Raw genomic sequence first — 25,550 nt, forward strand, 5'->3', positions numbered from 1 at the left:
AAGCTGCATTTTGGGCAACCCATTTTTGAGCCCTATCCTCACAGAGCAGCACAGCTCCAGCAATGCCACCACCTGGGAAAGGCCCAAACCTTTGACACTGGCTACTTTTGCTCAGAGCAGAGCAAATTATGCTCAAGAGGAGCCTTAGGCTGAGTTTCCTGGCCCCAAACCAGCGCCTACCACTAAATCCTTGCTGTCCAAGTTTGCTGTGAAATTCCAGCTCATGGACACTGTGCATCCCTTCCCCATGACCTATTTTTATTTTATTATTTACATTTCACAGCAATGATCACCTTGCTTACAGGTCTGTGGGATGCTCCAGAAGTTATAAAGAAATTACAGTGTTATGGCTAAATGACTAAAATTATGGCTAAACAAGCACTGACCATAAAATGAAGCATTTCAAAGCTTCATTTCAAAGCTTCATCCTTCTCATTCCTGAGTATTTTTGCCTTTTTGCTGGTCAGGATTCTCAACACCCCCAGCACAGCTTTGTGCCATAGCCAGACATTGCAGCCCTCTGAGCTGAATTAGTTGATGGGGATTTTTTTCCTCAGAGTATGTAAATAAATATCAATATTCTAAACCAAAGACCTCCCAGTAACTAAATATTATTTATCTTAAATTTGTCTTCAAACTAAACAGCTTTGTCACATATATACAATAATAAAGAAACAAATTACAAAGGAGGAATTTGATTTTATTGGTTTTATTCAAAGCCCACGCGTTATACATAAATTCTGAACAACAGACTTTACACACTTCATTAGAGATGTTGTCAAAACTTTGGGTGAAGCTCATTTCACTTCCCCACCACTAACAGGAGACATCACAGCCTGGTTGTTTGTTTTAGTTTAATTTGCTCTTCACAACAGCGACCGTTTTCAAACCATATCAGGGAAATCCTCCACTTCACTGGGGAAAGGCACTTGTGAGAAAAGAACAGCTGAGAACGTTGTCTGAATTTGGGTCTTTTTAGGTATTAACGTGATATCCCAAGCTGGGTTTCTGACAATAAACCCCAACATCTTGCTTCCTGTGTCTGACCAATTAGCACGTGACGGTGTGTTTGCTAAGGATTTACAAAAAATATCTTATTTTATCGACTCAATCACTTGGGTGGCAAGCTCATGGCATTTTGCTTCCCAAAATATCTGAGAGACCACACACCTCGCCCCGATATAGATTTTGGCAGGCGTGCATCCCCCTTCTCGGTAGCCGGTGGCTGCTCCGCCGGTGTCATCTGAGCAATGCACTCCGGCATTTGGGAGGTGTCAATCTCCCGGCAGCCGCACCCCGAGCTGCTGGCCGGGCATGACAGAGCACGCTGGGGACACTCAGCAGCGGCACTGCAGGGGGAGAGGCCCTCCTGCAAGCTTTAAGCAGGATGAAATCTCCCTGCCGGCACTGGAAATCTGTCTCGGGGAGGATCACAGGATAAAAACAATTCAAACCACGGGAGGAACTATTTTAAACGTTGTCAGTGGGATCTGCAACTCCTGCAACAATGTGTGCAATGAGTAATTCTAGCTATGAAAAAAAAGTGGGTGAGCATAGCTTCAGTGGAGCCCAGCTTAGCAAGAATCCTGCTAATGCCGCTTCCTTCACCACCGGCAGCCCTGGCCAGGGCTCCGGGCACTTGGCCAAGCCACCCCCAGCCTGATCCAGCAGGTACTGGAGCATTACATCACCAACAGTGGCTCAATCCTGCAGGGAGCTGAGCACTGACCTGGCCAAGCCCTTAAGCACAGGTTTCATTCAATGGTGTAGGAGCTGGGGGCTCACTGGGACATTTTGTGTTTGCAGTACTGGCACTAAAGTTTTCCACAACTCCAAGATCCAGCTCTGCACCTGGGAGTGTCCAAGGCAGCATGGATGAGGCTTGGAGCAAACTGGTCTAGTGGAAGGTGACCCTGCCCACAGCAGGGGGTTGAAATGAGATGAGTTTTAAGGCTCCTTCCAACCCAAACCAGTCTGTGGTTATGTGATTCTATACTCTCAGACGGGGAAAGGCTCTCAAGCAGCAGCTCTGGATACAGCTGTTCCTGCCAGTTGAGCTGCAACTCCAAGGACACACCAGCAGCAGCTTGCACTGCTCTCTCCAGCATCCTTGCACTTGTCACTGGTCACTGGCAGAGATGATGGTGCCAAGGCAGAGGGGACTGACCTGGCCGGGCTGCTCTCACACTGTCTGAAGTGCAGAGATGTACAAAACCATAGGAGGGAAGCGGCCAGGCATGGGGGAAGCTCATGTGGCAGCTGGACCAGTCCCTGTGAGCTTGGGGAACACCAACACACTTGGGTGGGCTCCTGGTTTCATTCCAGCACAGTTTAGTTTCTAAAAAAGGATTGTTCAAAACTTATTTATTGCTGGTTTATCCACTGCATCCTCCTGCAGAACCAGCAATGGGAAAGGACAAGCACAGGCATCCAAAGGGGTCTCAACACTAAGGTACTGAAGGTCAGAAAAGCTCAGCCGCTCCTTTTACAAAATATCTTCCCTCTATGGGTTTTGGAAATCAGGATTACAAGGAAAGAGAGATACCATTTAAAAACAAAATATAGGTGGACACTGTATTAAAGCTGTTTACATCCTGGTTAAACTGAGGCAGCAGCTTTGTCGATAAACTGAGCCAGCTTCACGTCTCTCTTGGTCAGCCCACCGCAGTCATGGGAAATCAGAGTTATCTGAACCTGTCACAAAGGAAAAGAAATAGGTTACAAAGGCATTTTGATCTCTGACATGCAGGCAGAACAGCAGTTCATTGGGAACGTGGTGTGTCTCTGTAGTGAGTTGGTTTTACTTGGTGCTCCTGGCAAGCACCAAGCTGGACCCTCCCTGCTCGTGTAAACCAGAAGATGCTGTAGGTGAGGAGGCTTTACAGAGCCTGGAATCTCACCAGATGAGCCCTTCTGCAGAATAACACAGGCTTTGTATTCTTGGGTTTCATCCAAGAAGAGGTATCTGATGAAATCATTCACTCTTTAAGTTTAAATACCACGGATCAGTTTCATGAAGAATCCAGGAAAGTGACCAAGCTGCCAAGAGCTGGATCAGGGGCTCATATTTTGTTGAGAATCCACATCCCAAAGGTGAAAAAATTCTTAAGCTTGCTGCAGATTAATTAAAAAAAAGTATAGGTGACACAGCTGCCTCACAAGTCTGTTTGTACTGAGCAGATGACAAGTTGGGCATTATTTTGTCTTGCCTTCGACTGAGATTTTGGGAAGACTCAAAAGGAAAAAAAAAAAAAGACGAATTCTGAATATTCTAGAAATCCAAGGAAATCAGGAGGAGTGCATGATCAGTTTTTTTTCCAGTGATCATTTAATGTCCCCTGAACAGGGTGACATGAAGGGCTGATGAGGAAGAGTCTCTGCTGGGAGTTTCAGCTACAAGGAGAGGTGGGATGTCCTGCTCTGAGGGTGGTGGTTTGAGCTACAGGCTGCTTGTCCACATGTCCTTTCTTTTGGTATATTTTTAGTGGGATTGCCATATATTCACTAAATGCTACAATAAACAATGTGATACAATGCAATGAGAAGTATTACAAAATAAAACTGAAGGGAGAGCAATAATTTCTCCCTTCACACAGCACCTTTCATTCGAGGGTTGCAGTAATCCTTGTAACCCTTGTAAATATGAGACCACCATCAGTTAGGTAATATTATAAACAAATTTTATAAGCTGCTATGTTGAGACAAAGGAGCCTACAATTTCTAAAAAATCAAATCTGAATTGAGACTGCCAGGCTCCCATTTAGGTACCAACAGTCTGCTACCCTACACTGCTCAGTTCCTGACCTGCTGCACAGACAGGAATGAGAGCTGGTGAATAGTTTTAAAACAGTAATTTATTCAAGTTGGTTAAATAAGAGTTTAAAGGCTAATATTTTATTTTTAGATCTCAGCCAGAGAGGTGAAGCCGCAGGCCACAACCATGCAGCTGGCAGCAGGCGCAAAGAGCTTCATTCTTGACTCCTCACCACTGCAAATCTCAGCATCTCTTTAAAATCTCAAATCTCTTTATAGAGACACTTCTCATTCCCTTACCTTGTAGATAAGCTACAAATAAAGGCAGAGAGAATGGGCCAGTGGTTTGGTCTCCTTAACTCCACTGCTGTGTGAGTAACCAGGACTTGTGAACGTTACCTTGCTGTAGACATTAAACCATTCCGGGTGGTGATTCATCTTCTCTGCCTGGAGAGCAACACGTGTCATAAATCCAAAAGCCTAGGGAGAGAGAGAGCAAAGAGGAAAATATTGGAATGGCAGTGGATTGGCAAGATTCACCTCAAAATCCCAAAATCTCCTCAAGATGCCCCACATGGCTGCAGCTTGGGTTTGTGTGTGCTAAAGAAGCATTTGAACTTCTTATGCCACTGGTGCATTCTCAAAACAGCTGAAATGATCCCCTGCAGACCCTGGTAAATCACCCTGCTCAATGTGACTTAGCCCAGGACTCAAAGCTATTGCATGACAGCAGTGAATTTATCTCTGCCATCAGCAGGGATTTCAAATATCCATCCCCTACTGCATCTTAGAAACGTGCCATTTCTAATTAAGCACCATGCCACTGTATGACCAACACTGCTTCCAGGAACACATCCCTCCATTTAACCATTTTGCTATTTACTTTACTGCAGAGAAAAAGGCAGCAGGTGGGCCTGCCCCTCTGCTTTATGAGACATATTTTCCTTTTAAATGAGTTAAAAGAGGTTTTCCAATCCTCTGTCCCTACATGCTCCCCCAGGACCCAGGTTTTATCAGAGGCTCAAAAGGAAAATAATAGCAGGCCCTTGCCAAAATACTTAAGAGCAAATCAGTGCATTATAAAGAAAATTAGAAGGTCCATGCAAATCAAGACTGTAATTATGCAGTGGGGCCCAAAGGGCCTGGGAGCGTGAGCAGGATGCTCTCAGCAGCAGGCTTTGTTCATACCAAGCTCCATCCATCGAGTTCAGGACCTGCATTAACATATAAAGCTGGAGGAACATCCACATTACAGTCTGGTTCAGATTATAATACAACAAGCTCCACAAAACCATACCTGATTTAGGTAGGTTTTCAGTGCTAATTTATGGAAGAAAATGTATATAGCCCACATTCCACCAAGTGATGACCATTTCAAACAAACATGTGGTCAATGAATAACATATAATGGTTGATAATAGTTTCAAGTCTTTTTCCCTCTCACAAATTGCAAAAACCTTTAAGAAAAAAAAAAAGAATTGGTGCCTGGATGAAGAATTACTTTGTTGGTCGCTTTGCCAGTCAAATGAATGCAAACGTTATAATCAGAGAAAATCATTCCAATGAGGTTTGTCATTTGGAGATCACCAAACTGTCAGCAATTAAAAAGCTTTTTTTCTTTGACCCAAGAGCTTTCCAAAATTCAGGAGAATCTAACTTCCCTTGAAGCTCTCGCTCAGTTTAGTTTTACTTTGAGCAAACAATTACTTTTAAAAGTTTGCCCATGTTTCAGCAGCACGCTTTGAAGTAGAAAGCTGCAAGTTGTGCATCAGATGTTAGCAATGATTTGGAAAACTTCTCCATTAATAGTGATTATTTAAATGTTTTTGAGTGTCCAGTCTTAATAAGAATGCTATTTCCAACACAGCAATCAATCCACAGATATATCCTCAAAACTTTAAAACAGTGATGTGTCTGCAACCAAATTTCGTGTACAGAAACAAATGGCAAGGGAAAAAATAAAAATAAATTTATAAAATCCCCTATCATGTTTGTGTAAGCTCTATTGGTGTCTGTTCATCCCAGGAACTCACATGCACAGACTCAGGTCACACTGCAAACAGTCACTGATGGTGAGACAATAATCATTGCTCCAGTGAAAGCACACAGAGAGAATTACACAAGCAAATTACTCTAAAAAATTAATGTGCTCTACAGACCTTCCTCCATATTTCAAGTGACAAATCCTCCTTATCAGCAGACCCCCAAATCCCCCGGTCAGTGCACCAACACAACATCCCACTGCCCCTTCCCTGCAGAGAGTAGAGTCTCCAACCAGATAAAATAGACACTGGTCACAAAACCGTCATCCTACCAAAGACTGCTCAACTTGAGGCTGTCCAGCTCATGAAAAGGAATAAATTCCAGCACAAAGGACTCTCCCCTGGACCCGTCCTGCTGCTTGTTGCTCCAGCTGCCCACAACTGTCCCAGCCAGGGCAATCCAGTGTCACAGTGAAGGATGAAGCCTGCCTGCCTTCGTGCATGCCCTGCTCTGCTCAGAAACGTTCTCCCTCATTGCACATTACCCACAGCAACTTACTCCTTGCATTTTAGTTTACTTTAATTACACACAAAGTGTAACTCTCACAAAAAAAAATGACCTATGGTTCTACTGAGCAATTTCACCAACACAATCTCCATTAAGGTCTTAAATACTTCCTTTACCAATTAAATGAATTGGAACACTATTGTTTATTAATCACCTTTATATTTGTAGAGCCTTAACCTTTCTTTGGGAAAATATAACTGACTCTGGAAGGAAAAGATCTTTAGGTTTGATTAGATATGAAAACACTATTACACAAAATCAGTTTGGACATTTCTTCACGTCTTGAAACTTGATCGGTAATTTGGTCTAATTGGTGATCAAGGAAACTATCTTGTGATCAATTAAAGTAATTACCGCATTCCGGCAACACAACCAACCTTAATTTGAGCAGGAGTCTGCACTTCTTCAAATTTAATTAAAAATAATGAAAATTATTATGCAGTCTGCAGTGCAAGATCATTGTCAAGACTGCACTGGTGGGCAGAGTTTATCAGACCATCACACATTTCTTGATGAAAGTGGGACAATCACTTCACTCATGACAGTGAGACTCAACACAGTCTTGACTTTCACTCTGTTAATAACAGGGAAGTGCAGTCCCTTGGCCCCAGATGAGAACTTTTGCTAGTTTTTCCCTCAAAAATAAAAAGATAGGAGAAAGAAAGGTTTTGTGCATTTTCTAGAAGCCATAAAAATATTAAAAGAGACTTTGATGCAGTAAATATTATGAAGTATTCTGGTTTTTCAGTAATAGGCATATTAGACACATTTTTAACCTAACCCTTTTAGGACATTTGGGCTAAAATAGTATCCAGACATTCAGGGAACTCCACATGTAGACCACAACACCCAAGGGGTGGCAGAGTGCAGAGTCCCTGAAACAAACCATGAAGAGCAATATAAGTAAGGAGTGAAGCAATCCTGCACAGGCAAGATGCCTGGGTGAGCTGGTATGTCTCTTCACATCTTTTAAGATCATGAAAGAAGGAACTAAAAACTAATGGTGTTTCAGTCATAACATCACATTTAAAATGTTTCTTAAATACTAGCAGCCCTAATATGTCTCCATGAGATAAAAATCAGGGCTACTCTTAGAAAAACAAGCTAACCTGAATAAGTGAAAAAAACCCAAGATAAACTATAAAAGAATTCAGCTGTCTCATGATGCTTTGTGACTGGTCAAGCTGCTCTTGAAACTGATATAATCCACTATCACAAAATAAGACTTAATGTTACTTTTGTTGCCTGAGAATGGGAAAACCAGGGCCAGACATTTTGCTGTCAGAACCGGGAGGGAAGATGAAATTCCCTGCGCTCCTCTGCCCCGCCCAGCGCTGCACAGCTCTGGGAGAACCCCGGGATCCCGGAGCTAATCTGCTATTATTCTTCCTTTCACACTTCTTAAGCAAGGAATCCATTCATCTTAATACTTTTTAAACAGGCTACTTTTGTACAATGCTTGCCAACATTATCTTGATGAGTTATACATCAAAGGCTCCCAGGTCGCTGTGCTGTGCTCATACATCACCCACCGCGAGTCCCGTGATGGATCACCCCGTGCATCTCCAGAAGAAAGCAGCTGACAGTCCTTGACTCCAAGTGGAGATATTTAAGCAAAACAGCTGAAAGGCTAAACGATATAACCATGCACACTTTTTTTTTTGTTTGTTTGTTTTAAAATGAAGTGTGCACTCAGGCTTCTTAAATCCTCTGGACGCGCAGCCAAGGAAAGCATGTGCTAATCACAAGTACATTAAGGTTTCTGCCTCCCATCTGTCATTATAACGCTGGAGGTAGCATTAACCCTGACCTTCTGCAGCATGAGGGCTACCTGTCTTCCCTTCCCCTGCCTCCCAGGCTGTATCTGTACCATTTATCAGTGGGAAATTAATGAATTGCTCAGGTTACAGTGACACTCTCACACAGGAGATGACTACACCTCACACATTTGCTCTCCACTCACCTGAGCAAAAAGTACCCAGGGTACAGCATGTATTCTCCTTAGAGTTTGACACTTGTAACAATAAAATCAATCATTAAGGTTCACTCCCAAACTCCAGAAGCTTTCACATATCCAGCTGACATTACTACCTAACAGTGAGCTACAAGCCAGCAGATAAAAGGAAAAAGCTCTTTAAAGTCAAGATATTTTAAGTCAGGATCAGCTGCTAGTCATAAGGGCTCTCACGACATCTTCTCTTGTGCTCTCAGGAAAAAACTGGGCTTTGTTTTATCTTGAGTCTATTTACTCCATCACTAAATACTTTTATCGTATAAATATGCATAAATCATGTCACAAAGCTACACTCTTTATCTGAAAACGACAACATAGTTAAAACACAAAAAGAGGAATCTAATTAATATTTAGGGAGCTGATGGACAGGTACCCATTCCCAAAACAGGAATCCCAATATTGGGATTCTTCCCTGTTGGTATCATCAATCTGCCTGAACCATCCTCAGGGACACTGGATCCACATGGCATTTAGATATTTTCCTCCCCCTTTTTGTCTGTGTCTGGATTCACATACAACATAAATCAGGTGAACATCTTCTCATTGCTTCCCCCTTTTTAACATCAATCCATGAACAGTGGGACAGTAATTAAGAATGCAAATAATCATGCACCAAAATAGAGCTAAACTCAGGTTGCTCATGTCCTCCATCTCTCTCTGAGGCCTCAAGGCATGGACAAGACAGATCAGGTACTGTGCCACAACTCCCTACTCTCTCCATCCTGGCATGGGCAGCCAACAGGGTGTGAAGGTGAACAACACCTGATGAATCACTGGTAGAAATTTGGTTTTCTCCTCTTTAATAGCTCAAGCAGCAAAATATTGTGAACAGAGGCAACCTTCCCATTCCACAGCATTACCTGTGGCTGGGGAAAGCAGTGCTCTTAACTCTGAAGGATAATAATGAGGGGAAAGGATGGGGGAATAATACTAAAGACACTCTGACATGGACTGAGATGCCATTTCCATCTTCATAGCAATATCTGAAACTAAAAACTCCAAACCCCCACAACGCCAGTCTCCAACTGAATTGCCAATGCTTTTCTGCATTTCCAATGTTCTTTGAAAATCCAGAGCTGACCACTTGCATCCCCCATACTTATCTGCATACATCACTCACACAAAAAAGCAATGTTGCTTTACACTCTAAAAAAAGTTACCTATTTACATTCCTATTACAGCTGTAAACATTGCTGTGTTAGATGTGCAGCAGAGAATGTGCAAACCTTTACACCATGTTCTCCAAAGAATGCTGTTTCTGTCTCCCAACACTTGTTTACAATTATGTCAGTGAAGAAACCAGCTTGCCAGCTCTATATCAAACATTTTTGACAGCAAAAGCACAAACACTGATCTATTCTAAGTAGTTTGCCACTCCATGTAATCTTGGAAAAGGCATTCTTGCCTTTGATTCTAAAAATGTTTATACTTCGTACATTATGCAAATAGTTTTTATATATTAAGAAATAATGCAAGCAAAGCTCAAGTTAAATTAAATTCTTCAACAATAACCTTGCCAAAGCACTGATTTTCCTATTTAAAAAAATTATTCCAATTTGTTGATCTTACATTGGATGAAACATACTGTAACAATCTTCATAATTTATGTCCTGTTGGGACACTATGATTTAAAGTAACATAATACAGACCAGCATCACTGCTAATCTAAACCACCTGACCAGATAAACAACAGTTTCCCCTTCTCTCTTCACTGAGAGTATTTCTGTTTATTGTCATATGATTTGCCAATTTGAGGACCATGAAGGATCACTGGAGGCAGAGAGGAGTGGAGCTGGGAGGCACAGCCCTGCCTCCATGGGGACGTTTCTCACCCAGGTACCGCTACAATGTCCAGAGCCGCAGGAGATGACAGAAGGCAATTCCAGGAATGCTGTCCCAGGAAAAGCCCATGCCACTTGTGGCAAAGGGAAATTTGCACTTAGCACCGTCTAGACCCAGTGCAGCACTAGGCACAACACAGTTCTGACAGTGCTTGAGATACAGCTCTGCACAGGGATGGCAGCTCAGGGCTTCATCCTCCCAGCTCAGCAGTGACCGAAGCAAATTCAGTTCTGACAGTGCTTGAGGTGCAGCTCTGCAAAGGGACTGGGAGCTCAGGGCTTCATCCTCCCAGCTCAGCAGTGACTGAAGCAAATTCAGTTCTGACAGTGCTTGGAGGTGCAGCTCTGCACAGGAATGGGAGCTCAGGGCTTCATCCTCCCAGCTCAGCAGTGACTGAAGCAAATTCAGTTCTGACAGTGCTTGAGGTGCAGCTCTGCACAGGAATGGGAGCTCAGGGCTTCATCCTCCCAGCTCAGCAGTGACCAAAGCTGTGACATCACAGGATCAGAAGGACACAATGCTCTGGGCTGGAAGGCACTTTAAACCCCATCCAGTTCTAATCCCCTGCCACGGGGAGGAACATCTTCCACTATCCCAGGATGCTCCAAGCCCCATCCACCCTGGTCTTGAACACTCCAGGGATGGGGCATTCACAGCTTTTCTGGGCAACCTGTGCCAGGGCCTCACCCACCTCACAGGGAAGAATTTCTAAATTCTATATCCAATATAGACTTGATGGAGTAGAAGAGAGAGAAGATGGAGATGTCTTAAGGCAGCATAAAAACTTTCTGGAAGTGATAAAAGTTTCAATGCCAATACAACATTATTACAAAATACTTTCATTGGTTTATAGGTAGATAAATATGATAGTTGCCCATAAAACTTCTGCAAAATGAGTAGATACCCTAAATCCCAATCACACCTGCAACTAAATCATGTGGTATTTGTGATGCATCATTTCATATCAAAATATAGAAAATAAATGATTTAATTTTTCCTTTTTCCCCCCGGGTCCCTCAGCACTTATAGACTAATTAATATTATTTTATTTTAAAATATTTTTTATTAAAAATAACAATTTTTATTTAAAATTGTAGATCTCTGAATTACATTTTCCAGGAAAAAAAGAGGGAAATAATCCCAGGTGTCAGGACAGAACTAGAGCATGGTGGAAATCCTTCAGCCATGTCATAATCTCAATGCAGCTCTCCACCTTCCAAGCCATTTTTGTGAGCTTTGTGTTAAAAAAATGGAATATAAAGGTTGCCATTAGGAAGTTTGCACAAAAAAAAAAGCTATTTCAAGAAACATGACTTTTTAAAATGAGATTTTTGCACCCTACCTAAAAACATGAAATAACACAGTGAAGCCCCCATTAACTGAGCACCTGCTAAAGTAATCAGGCACTTAAAATAATAAACTCTCTTGGCTGCACAACTGAAAGAACAATGATAATTTGACTTGCTAAAACTAATGTTTGGTCCAGCAAATCAAACCTTTGGCTGTACTGTAATAAAGCCATCACACAAACCCCAATAAAAATAAAGTAGTTACAAGGTGTAAGGAGCCCCCAGTTCCAACCTTCTGAATTCAGGCACCTGAGCCCTCTGCTGAGGCAGAGGGCAATGAATCATCCTTGACAGCACAGTGCCAGCCCATGACACGAAGGTATCGTAAACCAGAGCAAATCAGAATTAATTTAAGTAAATGTTCACCTTCTAAAAGTTTCTCAAACTCTCTGAATTAATTTAAGTAAATGTTCCCCTTCTAAAAGTTTCTCAAACCCTCTGACAGAGTGCAGGTATGGTGCAGAAGAACAGAGAAGTTCATTATCCCATCATGCCACATTTTGGATGAAACAGATTTGACTGGAGCAGAACAACATATTCTGCAATTTTCCCCAATGTTTGTTTTTACTCATTTGAGAAGGAATGATTTCATTCTGTAGACATGAAAGTGAAGTTCACAAGCCATCCATGCTGTTGATAACACAGGGATGCTCAGACAAAATTCTCCTTGGTCTTTTGGCCAAGATTACATACACTATCAGTTTAATATCCAACATCTTCTCTGCTGAGCATCCAAGGGCAATCATATCCTGCCTCTGATAATCCTCTAAATATTTGCCATTTATGATCCTAAGAACACATCAAAGAGTAGTAAGAAAGGCTTTGCTTTATGATGGATTAAGAGAAGATGTTGGTCTCATGACTATTTCATCCTCCACTATCCCGTCAGCTTTTTTGGTTTAGTTTGTTTTTTCAAAGGCAAGTTCAGCAATTCAAACACGCAACAGAGAAAACATGACGGAGAAGTGAGGAATTTGGACAGGTCTTCCCATCATTCTCTTGGCCAAGCCAGAAGCTAGAAAGAGCTAGAGATTTGCAATAAAGCAAACTAAGGACCATTTATGTCAGATCTAGTCAGGGAATCATTTCACTCAGCTGAACTGCTGGAGGTGTCCTACTGTACTGCAAGAACAAGTTTTAATGTTTGGACACCTTTTCTAGTAGAGTTTAGGGGTAGTGAACTCAGGAGGAGACTTACCTGGGCCAGCACTGTCAGGCTGCTAATTTATATTGCACCATAAAATTCAAATGTTATTTTGCAAGCAAGACATTTCAAGTCTAGAAACAACAGATCATTTGGGGAAAAAGAGTAGGACAGACTAAGAATTTTCCCATACAGGACAGGGTATCCTTCAAGCTCCACACAGGTGGGTCCCTTGCCTGGTTTGCCATGCCCACTGTTCCCTCTGGGATCTGTAGGTTCATCTCCTGTCTCTGCTGTTTGGAAGAATGGCTGGAGCAGGTCACAGAGAAAAGGAAAGAAGCAGCTGCATTAAGCTGTGTTATTAGAACAAGGCTCACCTAACTGCCAACAATTCAGGTACTCAACCTGCACTTTACATTATCCACTGTCTTCAGACCCCTTCTTATGCTCCAAACACATGCCTGGAAGTGACAGAGTATGTTCAATAAGCAACATTTTGCAAAGTTTTTGTTGGTTGTTTTTTTTACCAGAACACAAAGGTTTCTCTGGGCAACCCACACTGCTTGTACATTGGTCCATCTGGAAATGGAGACACAGGCTCAGGAGGGGAGGCAAACAGTAATTCTGAGTCCTTCAGTGAACACCAAATTTCTTTTAGAAATTCGTATGAGCACACCACCAAGGGAAACCCTTTGTACAACTCTTGGGTTTTTTGTCAGATTGAGCATTACAAGACGTGCACAAACCCAGCATTCAGGGCTTGTACAGTTAACAGTATTTTTGCTCACTTTGAGCATCCACCTACTGGAAGGAGAGTAAATGTTCCCTCAACCAGGGACACATTGGACATACACAGACATATATTTAACTGTCTGTTGTTATTCTCACCCCAGTCCAAGGAAAATCATGGTAGATCATGTAATCAGGACTTTTCCCTCTGATCCTAGGAATAAATAACATTTTACTTCAAAGCATCCTTAGCAATAAATAAACCAAACAGTGCAGTGCTGACTCAGCACAGGGCTTCCCACTCATCACTGTGTTCTCACCAAACCCCTCCAAAACATCACACCCAGCTTCTTGTTTGTCCAAAATGACTCTTCATCTCAGCCAAACAAAACTAAAGGAATAAAGGGCAAGGGGAAGAGCAAGAAAGGAAACTCTCCCCCAAAAATGCCACGTGAAGTGGGTTTGCAGCTTTATAAGAGAGGGCTAAAAAAAAACTCCACATGCCTCGCCCTGATAAACGACGGCCCTGCCAGTGGCTTTCCAGAGCAGATGTAACGTTTTAGCCAAACGTGATTGTTTGTGAAAGAAATAATTCTGATCAAAACCTGAAATTGCAGCCAGCAGAAGAGCTGCACTTCGTCACGCTAATCCGGCCTGACGGGGAGCGGCGAGCGGAGATTCCTACTGCGAGAGGAGCAGATGCGAAAGGTCAGCGCTGGCCCGGCACTTCAAACCCCTTAACGTGTAAAACAGTGTGCATTAAAGCCTGAACCGCCCCACGGCGGGATTAACGGATGTCCGCTAAGTGGGTTTGATGTGCTTTTGGTGAGTAATGGTTCATTCTGAAATAGGGGCGTTGGAGCTTTAGTTCAGTTTATTCCGCCAGCCAGAGTCCAGTTTTAATTGCAGCTGCAGAGGATAATATCCCAAAGCGTGTCGCTCCTTTGTGGGAGTATGGGAAAGGGAGAGCTGCTGGTGCTAAAGGCAATTTACAGTTTGAAACTCTAGGCAGGCATTGCTCCAAAAAGCAAGGGGATGCAAAAGGTTAAACAACGAGGACGGCATTTAAGCAGCATCGTTCCAGTCCCCCCATAAAAATAAATGTTATTGCATAAAGGAGTTTCAGGAAACCAGTTTTCCTTAACTGAAAAGATAAAAACATTCATCTGAGTAACCATCTTCTTCAAAAGAGGCAGTCATACTTGCATTTCCCCAAATGAAGCTATTCAACTGAATTCAAACCCATTGTCTTTTCCATTCATTTTCCAAAGGTGCTTTATCATGGGAAATGCCCAAAATGTAGCTAAAATTAGATTGACTCGCTCCCATTTATCTCTTTGAGCACTGTCCATATGGCTGACAGGACATTATTTATTCTGTTTAATTGAAACAATCAATCTGTGCAGCTGAAAAAAAAAGATAAACTCTTCTTTTGCTACAAATCTACAAGACAGCTTGTGAGATCCAAAAGGCATTTTGACAAATGATTTCTTTTGCATCTTCAGATCGATGCATGCAACAATTGTTACAGCATTTGTTTTAAAACAAATGCTGTAACAATTTTTACTTGAGTGATAATAAATCCATCTGCTAAGAAAAGCATTTGTATTGGAGTCAACTGGAGAGCAGCCCAAAGGTCAACTGGGCAGATTTTAAGCAGTGGAGTGCATAAAAGGAGAAACAACAGGTCTACTGAGGGGAGAAACTCAGCAATTAGAAACACCATACCCCACTAATTATAAACAATAAAATAATGGTTTATTCTAGGGAGAAATATGATTAGCTCATCAAGAAAATGAGTATGCCAAATTACAGTTAAGTCACAAAAACAAACAAAATAAAAAAACTGATTCAAACTCTACCACAACCAGGATGGGACATTTTGCATGCTTAACGAGATGAAGGACATATGACCATGTGTGAGTCTTCAATTTAAAGATAATTATATTTATTAAATTATTAATATTGTGGTATTTTAAATAACCCTGGTGGCCTGACACCACTGGCAGTGCCACAATGAAATTATAATGGTGACGTGGGTACTGTAACAGCACTTGTCACAGGCAGGTGGGACACAAGGGTGGTGGATCTGCACACACCCACCTTGGCAAAGGGGAGCTGGGATATTCAACAGCACAAAGAGGAACCATCACCTAAAGGGGCTACAGGAGAGACAAGGTGGGACTTCTTACCAGGGCATGGAGTGACAGAACAAGGGGGAATGGCTTCAAACTGACAGAGGGCAGGGTTAGATTGGATATTGGAATGAAATTCCTCCCTGTGAGGGTGGGGAGGCCCTGGCACAGGCTGCCCAGAGCAGCTGTGGCTGCCCCATCCCTGGAAGTGTCCAAGGTCAGGCTGGACTGGGCTTGGAGCAACCTGGGATAGTGGAAGGTGTCCCTGCCCATGGCAGGGGTTCAGAATGAGATAAGCTTTGATAACCCTTCCAACCCAAGCCATTCTAGGATGCTATGGGTTTGTACATGGCAGGCCATGATGGCTGTGAGAAGAAAATAATTCCCTTATTTCCCAACTCCCATCTCCAAGGATTTAATTTCTTCTTAGACACAATTAGATCCCACATTTCCACCACTACAGACCTCCAAGCTTTGCATAACTCCTCACCACTGACTGCCAGTGAGCTGGAAGCTTCACTGGACACTGGACATGCTGACCAGAGCTCCAGTGCCATCTCCTCCTTCTCCAAGGCCGAGGAAGGAGAATCATAAGCTTCCAAACAAGCCACCTCTCATTTCATTTCCCCCAGACCTTGCAGTACCTTGGTCCCACAGGCAGAGGCAGGCAGCAGCACGGGCAGGTGGATCATGTCCAGGTCCCACAGCTGCACCCTGACCTGCCGACTCAGAGGTGAGACTCTTATTTACTCACTCAATCCCAAGAATAAACTCAAGGAAGGTGTGACCATCCAGGAATCATATATTTTTACTGTGCTCTGCTCTGAGACACTTGATGCAGTTCATTGACTGTGTTTTGGCCTGCAGGTTAACCTCTGCCAGTCCTAGAAACTTCACTATCAGTTTCTAATAAAAGAACATGTCAACAGGCAAATACGCCCGAAATTCATTATTTTCAGATACAAAGGTATTTCCAACTCTGTAAACCCACTCATAAATAATTCTGATTTATTGTAAATGCGTTATTGTATTCATAAACGCTGGGAAGTTAGTGAACAACATAACTACCAACATAACTACCAAAGTTATGAAATACTTTCATAACTTTGCAGGTGCACAAATCACAGCATATGGGAGAGGACTCAAAGGATAATGGAAAATGAAGCAGTTTCAGAAAGCCTATATGAAAACCAGCACCTACCTAGCTGGATAAAAAAATAATTTATTTTTAGTCGACAGGCAATCAAATGCAAAACTCTACCAGAAGGAGCTGGCAGAGCACTACTACATTAAAAATAGCAATTCCCCCCAAAATGTATGAAAATAGGTCCAATTTTCGATTAGCAGAAGTGACAGTTGGGCTGAGGCTGCTCAGGCTTTGAGGTTAAACACAACTGACACAGGCTGCACCTGAATCCAATCACTCCCTGGGCTCTGAGAAGATTCACACGCGAGGACTAAATTTGTCACAAATGGGTTGGTTTCCGATCCTCCCGTAGCCAACTTGCTTTATTCTGACCCCCGTTTAACAAATCAACTTAATGGGCACTGGGAGTGCTATAAAACTTAACAATGGAGTGATTTTAACTTTTAAAATATAGTTATGAAGCAAAATGTTGGAGAGCTCCTTCAATACTGGAAATCAAATTAAAACTAGACATTTTTTAACAGTCTTGACAGATATAATCCTAGTTACCATGTAAATTTATGGTAAGCTGCTGTGATATTAGCCACAGGTGCTACTTTTAATATATGGCCTGCATCTGGCTGGGAATAAAATATCTCAAGAGGACTGAAAATGACCTCACTATCAGACAATGGAGAAGAAAAAAAACCACAAGACCGCTGTGGCATATAAAAAGCTGGAGATGTGGTCCACAACTGAATATTTACCATAAAATTCATTTTAACTCTGCAGATTGTAAGTTAAAGGATATAATGTTTTCAATACATACAAGGCGTGGACGTATTTTAGACAAAGAGCCAAAAGATTAAGTACATAAAGTGGAAACGAAATACACTGCCTATATGTATAAAACCAAATTTTCCAACCTTTGATGAATGTAAAAAAACAAAGCAACATGCCAGGAGTAGAAAAAGGAAGGATGGACCCAGATTGTATTGAAGGCACTGGCACCAAGTACTGCCATTGAAAGAAATCAAGAGTATGCATTGCATATCCTACCAAATTCATTTGGATGTGTAACTGGGATCATACAACAAGGATCATCAATTTAAAGGGACAAATCCAAGCATGTCTCCCTACAGCCAAAGGAAAGAAAAATTGGCATCACCAGGAGGGAGAAAAAAAGGCATGTACCATAACATGCTCTGACTGACTTTTTTCTCCCAGATTTCAAGCAAGAGAGACAGTGAATCTGGAAAGGAAATGCAAACGGAGAAAAATAACTTATTTAATACTCCTAGATTTTTTGCACATCTTTAAATATGTTCTCAAAACCCAAGACACAAATTGCACCGAGACACATGTGCCTCTACTCTTAGTGCACAGCATTTCTGTACCGTCCCCTCTGCTCAGACTCATCCTCCACCTCCACCCTCTTGCCCCAAAAGACAAAAAATGTATCTGAAATAGCTTTAAAACTCTTAGAGCATGTGATTTCCTGTCATTTTAGAAAATGACGTTAGAGGTCTTATGGAGACTTCCTACACATTTTTTTTTTTTTTTAAACAAACTTAATTAAAAACTTACCCTATAAAAGAAAGCAGCTGTAAATTCTGAACCTGACCATCAGCAAACTTGCCCACCTTTGTAATTTCCTAACTGCATTTGCTGCCTTGGTGTGATTACCTACGGAAACGCAATCACACAGGCAGTTGCCCCTTAAACCCTCTGGTCAAATCCAACCAAGTTTGACAAGAGACATGGAAGTCTCAGAGCTAAGATGTTCCTGCAAATTCTGGGAAAGTGAGCAGCTGGATACAGGACCCAAACTGAGCACTTGGCATCCTGCACTCACAGCCCTTCACAGCTGCACGCCCAGCCCAGGACTGGGCTTGAGATGAATCTGGCAGAAATTCACATCTCTAAACCAGGCCTGTCCCCTCTTCCAGATTACTGCTCCCAAGGTCAACTGACCTGAAATGCTGGGAGAAGTTACCAGCATGATCTGGAGGCATAATTAACTTTCTTTCCCAATTCCCAATCTTATTCAAGCAGACTGGAAGCAGAGGGCTTGCTCCACTGGAAGAAAACAGTTTTGTTTCAGTAGCACAAAGATGTGAATGGATGACAACATCACTTCATGATGCTACACCACGGCCTGCAAGCCTCACCAGCCACTCTTCTGTGCCCTGCAGCCTGGGAGAGAGGCCCCAAAGAAGCTCCCTGATGTGAGGTTTGTAGAGGCTCACGAGCACTCAGATGCATAGCAGGAATTGGGACTTGCCATGCAGTGCTCCAAGCCCACCTCCTCTCCAAAACCTCACTCACAGCCAGAGGTTTCAGCCAAGCACATGTTCCCTTGGAAAAGGGACTCAGCCCGAGGGCTTTGAGCAAGTGCACCCCACTGAGGGTCCTGGAGGTAAAAGCCCCCAGTGTTAACTCATCCCTGCCTACCTGCCACTCCACAGTGGCAACAGCCCAGGGCAACTGCAAGGCACATGGAGGAACACAGGCACTGGTGCCATCAGCACAGCTCTTCTGGACACAGCACCCTCTTCTACAGCTGAATTGCATTTTTCCCCCCACCACTGGTGTATTTTATTCTATAGATAAGACAGACCATCAACCCCCCAGGAGCCTGCCTCACATTCTGGGAACACACAGCCAATGCCATCCAGGCCCCCAGGACTGGTGCTTGGTGGGCATCCACAGCAACAAAACCAACCAAGCACTCTCAGCAGAAACCCCAGGCTGGTTTCCAGCTTATTTCAGAGAATTGTACCACCAAAGTCCATTTTTGTGAAAATGTATCCTCAGAATAACAAACACCATCAGTGCTTTCAAATTCTGGGTTACAAACTAATTCCCTGAGCCAGAAGTGTCATTAGCTTGTCAGCCTTACAAAGGCAGCTCACTGCTGATAGCTTTTAACTGAGCTAATTTCAGCCTGAAAGCTTCAGGAATCCAAATAACTCTTGTTTCACAGAAGTTTCATTTCATTCTCATGCTGAAAATAATATACATAAACCAAGCTCATGTCTACACATTTGCACAACTTTATAATAAAAGTTGTGTTTATATTCTTAACATCTGTTGACATACATAGACTTTGTAAACCTGGCATAGATTTTGAAGCCACAGAATTTTCCATGCATCATGAACACTATCTGCAAGAAGCAATAAAAAAAAAAGCAATGAATACATTAATCATACCGATATCATCTGCAAAACATAAATTTGAAATACCTTTCATGTCAGCTCAACTACTTTTTTTTGTGTGTGTATTTTTGGGGGGCGATTTTTTTTTCCACACCTGATTTTAGGCCATCTGTAAAAGGCAGCAAGAAGATCACTGAGGAAATGACATTTCTCAGTCCTTTGACTTTTACCAAACACTTTAAATCCTGTAAATAGAATATTTATTACATTAAATGAAAGCAGTTGTACCTACAAGTTCCATTTTTTCACTGCAGGACTAAATTCTCCCAAAGTACAAGGCAAGGCAGGTATAGCTCCACTTTTTTCATTTGTTTCCTAGGTTGTAGTAAACATAGTGTTTACTAATAGTCATTATAAATATATGTGCATAATTTAATAAAATTAAGCATACATGCATAATTTAAATTTATTTTCAGCTTTAACTTATCGAAAGGCAAATACCTGCTCTCTAATACCAGCTAAGGGTCTGATGCCCTTGGGATCTGCATGTTGAGCCTGCTCCTGGACTATGAGAACAGGAACGATTTCTGCCCTCTGCAACAGCAAAGGGGACACTGCAGTAAATCCATAAAAATCAACAGGGGAAATTCTGCCCTCAGATGTTCAAATCTACGCTTGACCCAAGCAGAGCTGCCCAGAGCACCCACCTGCAAGGCTTCTTCTCCCAACTGGGGGCAGAAATTTCATTTTGAAGCCAACTCCCAGCCTCTGCTCTCATTTCTGCCTTACATCCATTAAAGCAGCTAAGAAGGAAAGACCCTATTCTAATAACTCCAAAAAAATTGAAGTGGCACTTTTTTAAAGTACTCTTCCCATGACTACAGGTACTAGAAGTACTGATATATAGTTCATAATTTACCAAGAAGCTAATTTAAGTATACTCAATTTCCTATACTGGTGTGTGCTCCATCCACCTTCAGATCAGGAAGACATATGGATATCTACCTAAGCTGGTAGGTAAGATAAGTCTACACTGTCAAAAAAAAAATACAACTTTGTAAATTTTTGTGAAAGCAATGTGTTTTCCAGATATCTGCTGGTGCAGGACACTGATCTGTCTCCTCACCGGTCTGTTGGCAGATAGGGACTGTCTAAATCCATCTGATCAAACTAAGTTACTCATTTACAGTGGGCAAAAACACTTTTAAAATATTTTTGAAGGCAACTTCACTTCTAGTTGTGCTGAACCAACAAAGACTTTGACCACAACGAGGCAGAGATGCCATTTCATGAATATTCAAGTCAGAAAATCTCAACTCTTCCAAGGGTCACTTCTATCCTGCCACATTCCTGGCTGCTCCAGCTGCCTGCACATCTCACCAAGGCTTCCTGTGAGCTCCCTCTCATGGGCTTCTCCCCTTCACTGCCCTTGGAATGAACTGATTTGGTTCTATTTGCTCTGTATTAACACTCAGGTTAAAAATGTACTCATGGTCTGGATGTGCTCCCTGGACCTGCACTGTCCTGTTAATGAGCTGGATTTTTCTGCAGTTGTTTTCTCTTTTCCTTTCTCCCAGCTCACCTCACCCACCTTCTCTCTACTGCCTGGGCTTTCCTTAATATGACAGCTACTGAAACAGCAAAAAAAAAAGGGTCAGTATTGCAAACTGTGGTTTATCCAGCTCACTGTGGTTTCCTAAAACATCTTGTTCTGGGTTTAGGCACAGCTATATAAACAGCTCACAGCACAGCTCCTGGACCCTACACACACCAACAAACCCACAGCATCCCCAAACTGCAGCTTGCCATGTCCCTCCATAGTGAGGGAAAGAACCAGCTTGGTGAAACCCATCACCCCAACAAACCCCTGGGAATTCTTTCCCTCCCAAGAAAGAGCTCACCCCTCCCTCAGAAATAAAATAGAAAGGAAATTCATGTTCTGGGAGTGTGACTTTTTCTAAGCAATGTCATTTTTCCTCAGAAGGGAATTTTCAGTGAAATGTAGCTGAGCAGGGATCTCAAGACAAATTCAGTATTTCTAAAGCCAGTTTCTAACTAATGTCTGAGACAAGTTCTTGCGAGTGTGAGATGTGGTTCAATATCCAGTTTCCAAACAAAAGCCCAGTGAGGTAAATAAAAAACAGTAAAAAAGTGCACTCTGTGTGCCAAAGACACTGCAAGATAGCTATTACAACTCAATCAAGGATATACTAGAACTTTGTCTTCCTGTTTAGAAGGTGAAACGTTCCTGTTTTCCCCACCTTGCTTGACAAAAGTTTCTGTTCTTTCTTATATTTACCTATGTTTTTCACGTAGTTCCCTGACAAAAATGATCCCCACTGCCCATCAGTTATGTATTTCCAGCATTTATTTATGAGTGCTAGTAATGAAAAAAAAAAAATCAGGATCAAATACTGCTTTTTCTGATTCCACAATCCCAACCTTGACCCCAACCTGAATATTAGAATCAAGAAACTGTAATATTAGAACAAATCTACTTATCAACTACAACATGGAATTAATTTACTCCACCTAATGAGATCAGAATCTGAGAGCAAATCATCAGGGCAAATCCAAGAGGATTTGGCCCCACCAGGATACTCCCAAACTTCTGAATATAAATATTTTCCCATCAGGACCATATGGAAATTAAAGCAATTAAATTTCCTTTATATTAAAAGTGGCATATAACAATCATTACCTGATTAAAATTTTTGAAATTGAACTCCTTGTAGATGGCATCTCTTTCTCCCAGCTCAGACCAGCCTGAAGCTTTGAGATCCAGTAAAACTTGATTCCTTTCTTCTGTCGTCAACCAGTGAGACTGGGAGGACTATTGAGGGAAAAAATAAAGGCATGGCACAAGTGAGGCTGAGGTTCTCTTTTGTACAACAATAAGAAAACCACACGATGAAATTGTGGTTATGTATGGTGCAAAGGTGAGGATATGGAAAATTCACTGTGCAGTTTCTTACCATTTATAATTTCACAGACCTGTTTAACCTAAACCAGCCAAACCCTGCCATTTCTGTTGGGGCAGGTAAGTTTGGCCAAGTGCTTTTTGTACAAAACTAGTGAAAAGTAACAGACTCCGAGGAATGAAGGTGGACATCAGCATACCTGTACCCTTGGTCATCTGAATTATCCAGATGCTGCAACATCACATTTAATCTCCAAATGTTCCATTCTGTCTGGTAAGTAAAGGATTATTTACATTATTTGCTAAATGTACAATTATAAGGCTAGAAGATATCAGGAAATACCTATTTCAAAAGAGAGGAAAAAACAGGAGATTCCACTCTACCTACTTTGTATTTTACTATTTTAAGAAAGTGCGATTGGACTTTTAAGACAGCACATGCTATGGAGTTCTATAAGGAACAAAGAGCTTTGTAACTAAATCAAAAGGAAAAGAAATGACAATACAGACACAATTACAAAAAGTTTGAAGCTACTGGTAAAAGCACTAAATTCTGCAAGGCACCGCTGCTTAAGTATGGCTTACTTGACGTGGCACGAGTCCTCCTGATGCCACTGGGAGCACAGACATGACAGATTAACACTGCTTAAATATCTGAATCAGGGGCTGAAGCACACACGAGGCCAGAGCCAGACACAGAGGAACGCTCTGTGGGGCCTTTGGAAGATGCTCGATTCCTTTTCGAAAAGCAGGAACTAAGAGCAGGAGCCCTTCCTCAGACCACAAATTCTGAGAGATGGCTCTCGGGTTCTCATGACAAACGCAATGCTTTCGTGGGAAGAACCTTTCTCCCCAGTACAGCTACATTCAGATTGGTTTATTCTTTATTTCAGCAGCTGGCTCAGCTTTGTGAGATCCTCCAGAAAGGCAGTTTTGCTCCAGAGGTTCACTCAGACAGGGGAGGCAGTGAGGACCTGCTCAGCACTCAGGAGTTTCATCTCTGCCAGCCGAGCCCCGGTGCCACCAGATGGGGCTGTGAGTCCGAGCAGAGCAGGAATTAACGCAATTAATGCGACCTGAGCATGGCCTTGAGATCCACGAGGGCCAAGGAGCAACGTTTTCACCAATAACATAGGACAAAAAGCCCCAAATGCAGTAAATCAATTTAACAGCAATACCGCTGCCGTTTGTGTTTAGGGGGATACAGCGATGTAACCAGAGATGGGTTTTACAGGCCCCAAACTGAATTAATTTAGGCTCTTTACACTTCAAACACAACATTGGGGTTGCAAGAAGAACAAATTTCAGATTTTTCTTTGCTATAACTGCATCATAGGCATACATTTCTTACGTAATTTTTTTTTTTTTCAAGCATATACAAAAATCCCCAAAGCTAAAGGCTGTCTTGAAGCGTACTGTTTTATCTGGCACGAGATGAAATTAGACTGGAAATGCACAAAAAATCATGAGGGGGGTGGTTTTTTTTGAGACAGCAAAGTCCAGGACTGCTGGACTTTGCTGTCTCAAAAACAAAGTCCAGCTGGCACAGAGATGTCCTGAGCCAGCTCTGGGGACACTGTGGTGCTCTCCTGACACCTCACCTGACACCTCACCTGACACAAGACAATGTTGTGACCTGAAATTCGTTTTTAATGCGAATGTAGAGACCGCGTTTCATGCAGGCCCTGGTGAGCACTGAGCACGTTTCGCATTGTGGAGGCCACGTCCTGAGTCAGCCCCCTGACACATCACGATGTTCAGAAATGGAGCAGAAAGCAGCAAGGACAAAGATAAAACTCCAATGGCGTTTCCACACTCACAGCCCCAGCAGCTCGTCAGGGGCATGGCCAGAGCGCAGGGAGGCAGGAACAGGCACAGGGTGCCAATGCTGACCGAGCCCCCGAGGTGCTGGCACCGCACCCACGCTCAGGGGCTGTTGGGTGTGGGGTTGCCCGAGTGATGGATAATGTTTGGAGGAAGCCCAGGCAAAGCAGTCATTAAGTTAAAAAACAAAACAAAACAAAAACTCTCATGCCTGAGGGACAAGGGTTGAACCCTGCATGTGCTGTTCATTATTAGCTTTGTGCAAAACAAAATAATCAGCCGTGAGGTGGGATGGCAGTAGGACACAGGGAAAATCATAGAATGATTTGGGTTGGAAGGGATCTTATAGCCCATCTTGTTCCACACCTGCCATGGGCAGGGGCACCTTCCATTATCCCAGGCTGCTCCATGCCCCATCCAGCCTGGCACTTCCAGGGATGCGGCAGCCACAGCTCCTCGGGGCAGCCAGTGCCAGGGCCCCACCACTCCCACGGGGAAGAATTTCTTCCCGATATCTCATCTAACGTTCTATCAGTGTGAAGCCATTCCCCCTTACCCTTTCCCTCCACGCCCTTGCCCAAAATCCCCTCTAGCTCTCCCCATGCCCCTTGGCGTACTTAACGGAGCCAACCAGGTCTCCCCGGAGGCTTCTCCCGGCCGAGCGACCCCAGTTTCCCCAGTTCCGAGGGAACAGGCCCGGGTCTGACCCGAGCCCGCGGCCTGTCCGTGTGCCTCCCCTCCGCCCCGCGCCCCCGGCCCGGCGCGGCGCCCCCGACCCCTCACCATGGCCGCGGGGCTCCCGGCGCCGCCCGCCGCCCGCCGCGCTCCCAGCAGCGCTCCCAGCAGCGCCCGCCGCAGCACGGCCCCGCCGCCCGGCATGGCCCCGCCGGCCCCGCCGGGCCCGCCCCGCGGGAGGAGCCGCAGCCCGCGGCGGAACCGGGGGAGACAGAGCGACGGAGGAAAAGGAGCTGCCTGCGCCGCAGTAGCCGCCCGGGGCCGTGGGTG

The 25,550-nt window shown here is 43.2% G+C and overlaps 1 protein-coding gene across 1 annotated transcript; it reads right to left on the minus strand.

Moving 5' to 3' along the window:
• Nucleotides 1-693: 693 nt before the first annotated feature.
• On the minus strand, nt 694-25,431 carry PCBD2 (pterin-4 alpha-carbinolamine dehydratase 2). The gene is made up of 4 exons (XM_066559991.1): nt 25,329-25,431; nt 22,503-22,634; nt 4,153-4,233; nt 694-2,694 (listed from the first exon to the last, which is right to left on the minus strand). The coding sequence occupies exons 1-4, from the start codon at nt 25,422-25,424 to the stop codon at nt 2,599-2,601; spliced, it is 405 nt and encodes a 134-aa protein (XP_066416088.1). The 5' UTR covers nt 25,425-25,431; the 3' UTR covers nt 694-2,598.
• Between the last annotated feature and the right edge of the window lie 119 nt (nt 25,432-25,550).

The sequence above is a fragment of the Molothrus aeneus genome, chromosome 15 (assembly GCF_037042795.1).
Source record: "Molothrus aeneus isolate 106 chromosome 15, BPBGC_Maene_1.0, whole genome shotgun sequence".
In the NCBI taxonomy this organism is placed as follows: Eukaryota; Metazoa; Chordata; class Aves; order Passeriformes; family Icteridae; genus Molothrus; species Molothrus aeneus.

Coding starts and splice junctions, on each gene's coding strand:
- PCBD2 (XM_066559991.1), bottom strand. CDS start 25,424: ATGCCGGGCGGCGGGGCCGTGCTGCGGCGGGCGCTGCTGGGAGCGCTG. Junction 22,635..25,328: donor CCGGGAGCCCCGCGGCCATG/GTGAGGGGTCGG, acceptor TTCCCTCAATAG/TCCTCCCAGTCTCACTGGTT. Junction 4,234..22,502: donor ATTTCAAAAATTTTAATCAG/GTAATGATTGTT, acceptor CTCTCTCCCTAG/GCTTTTGGATTTATGACACG.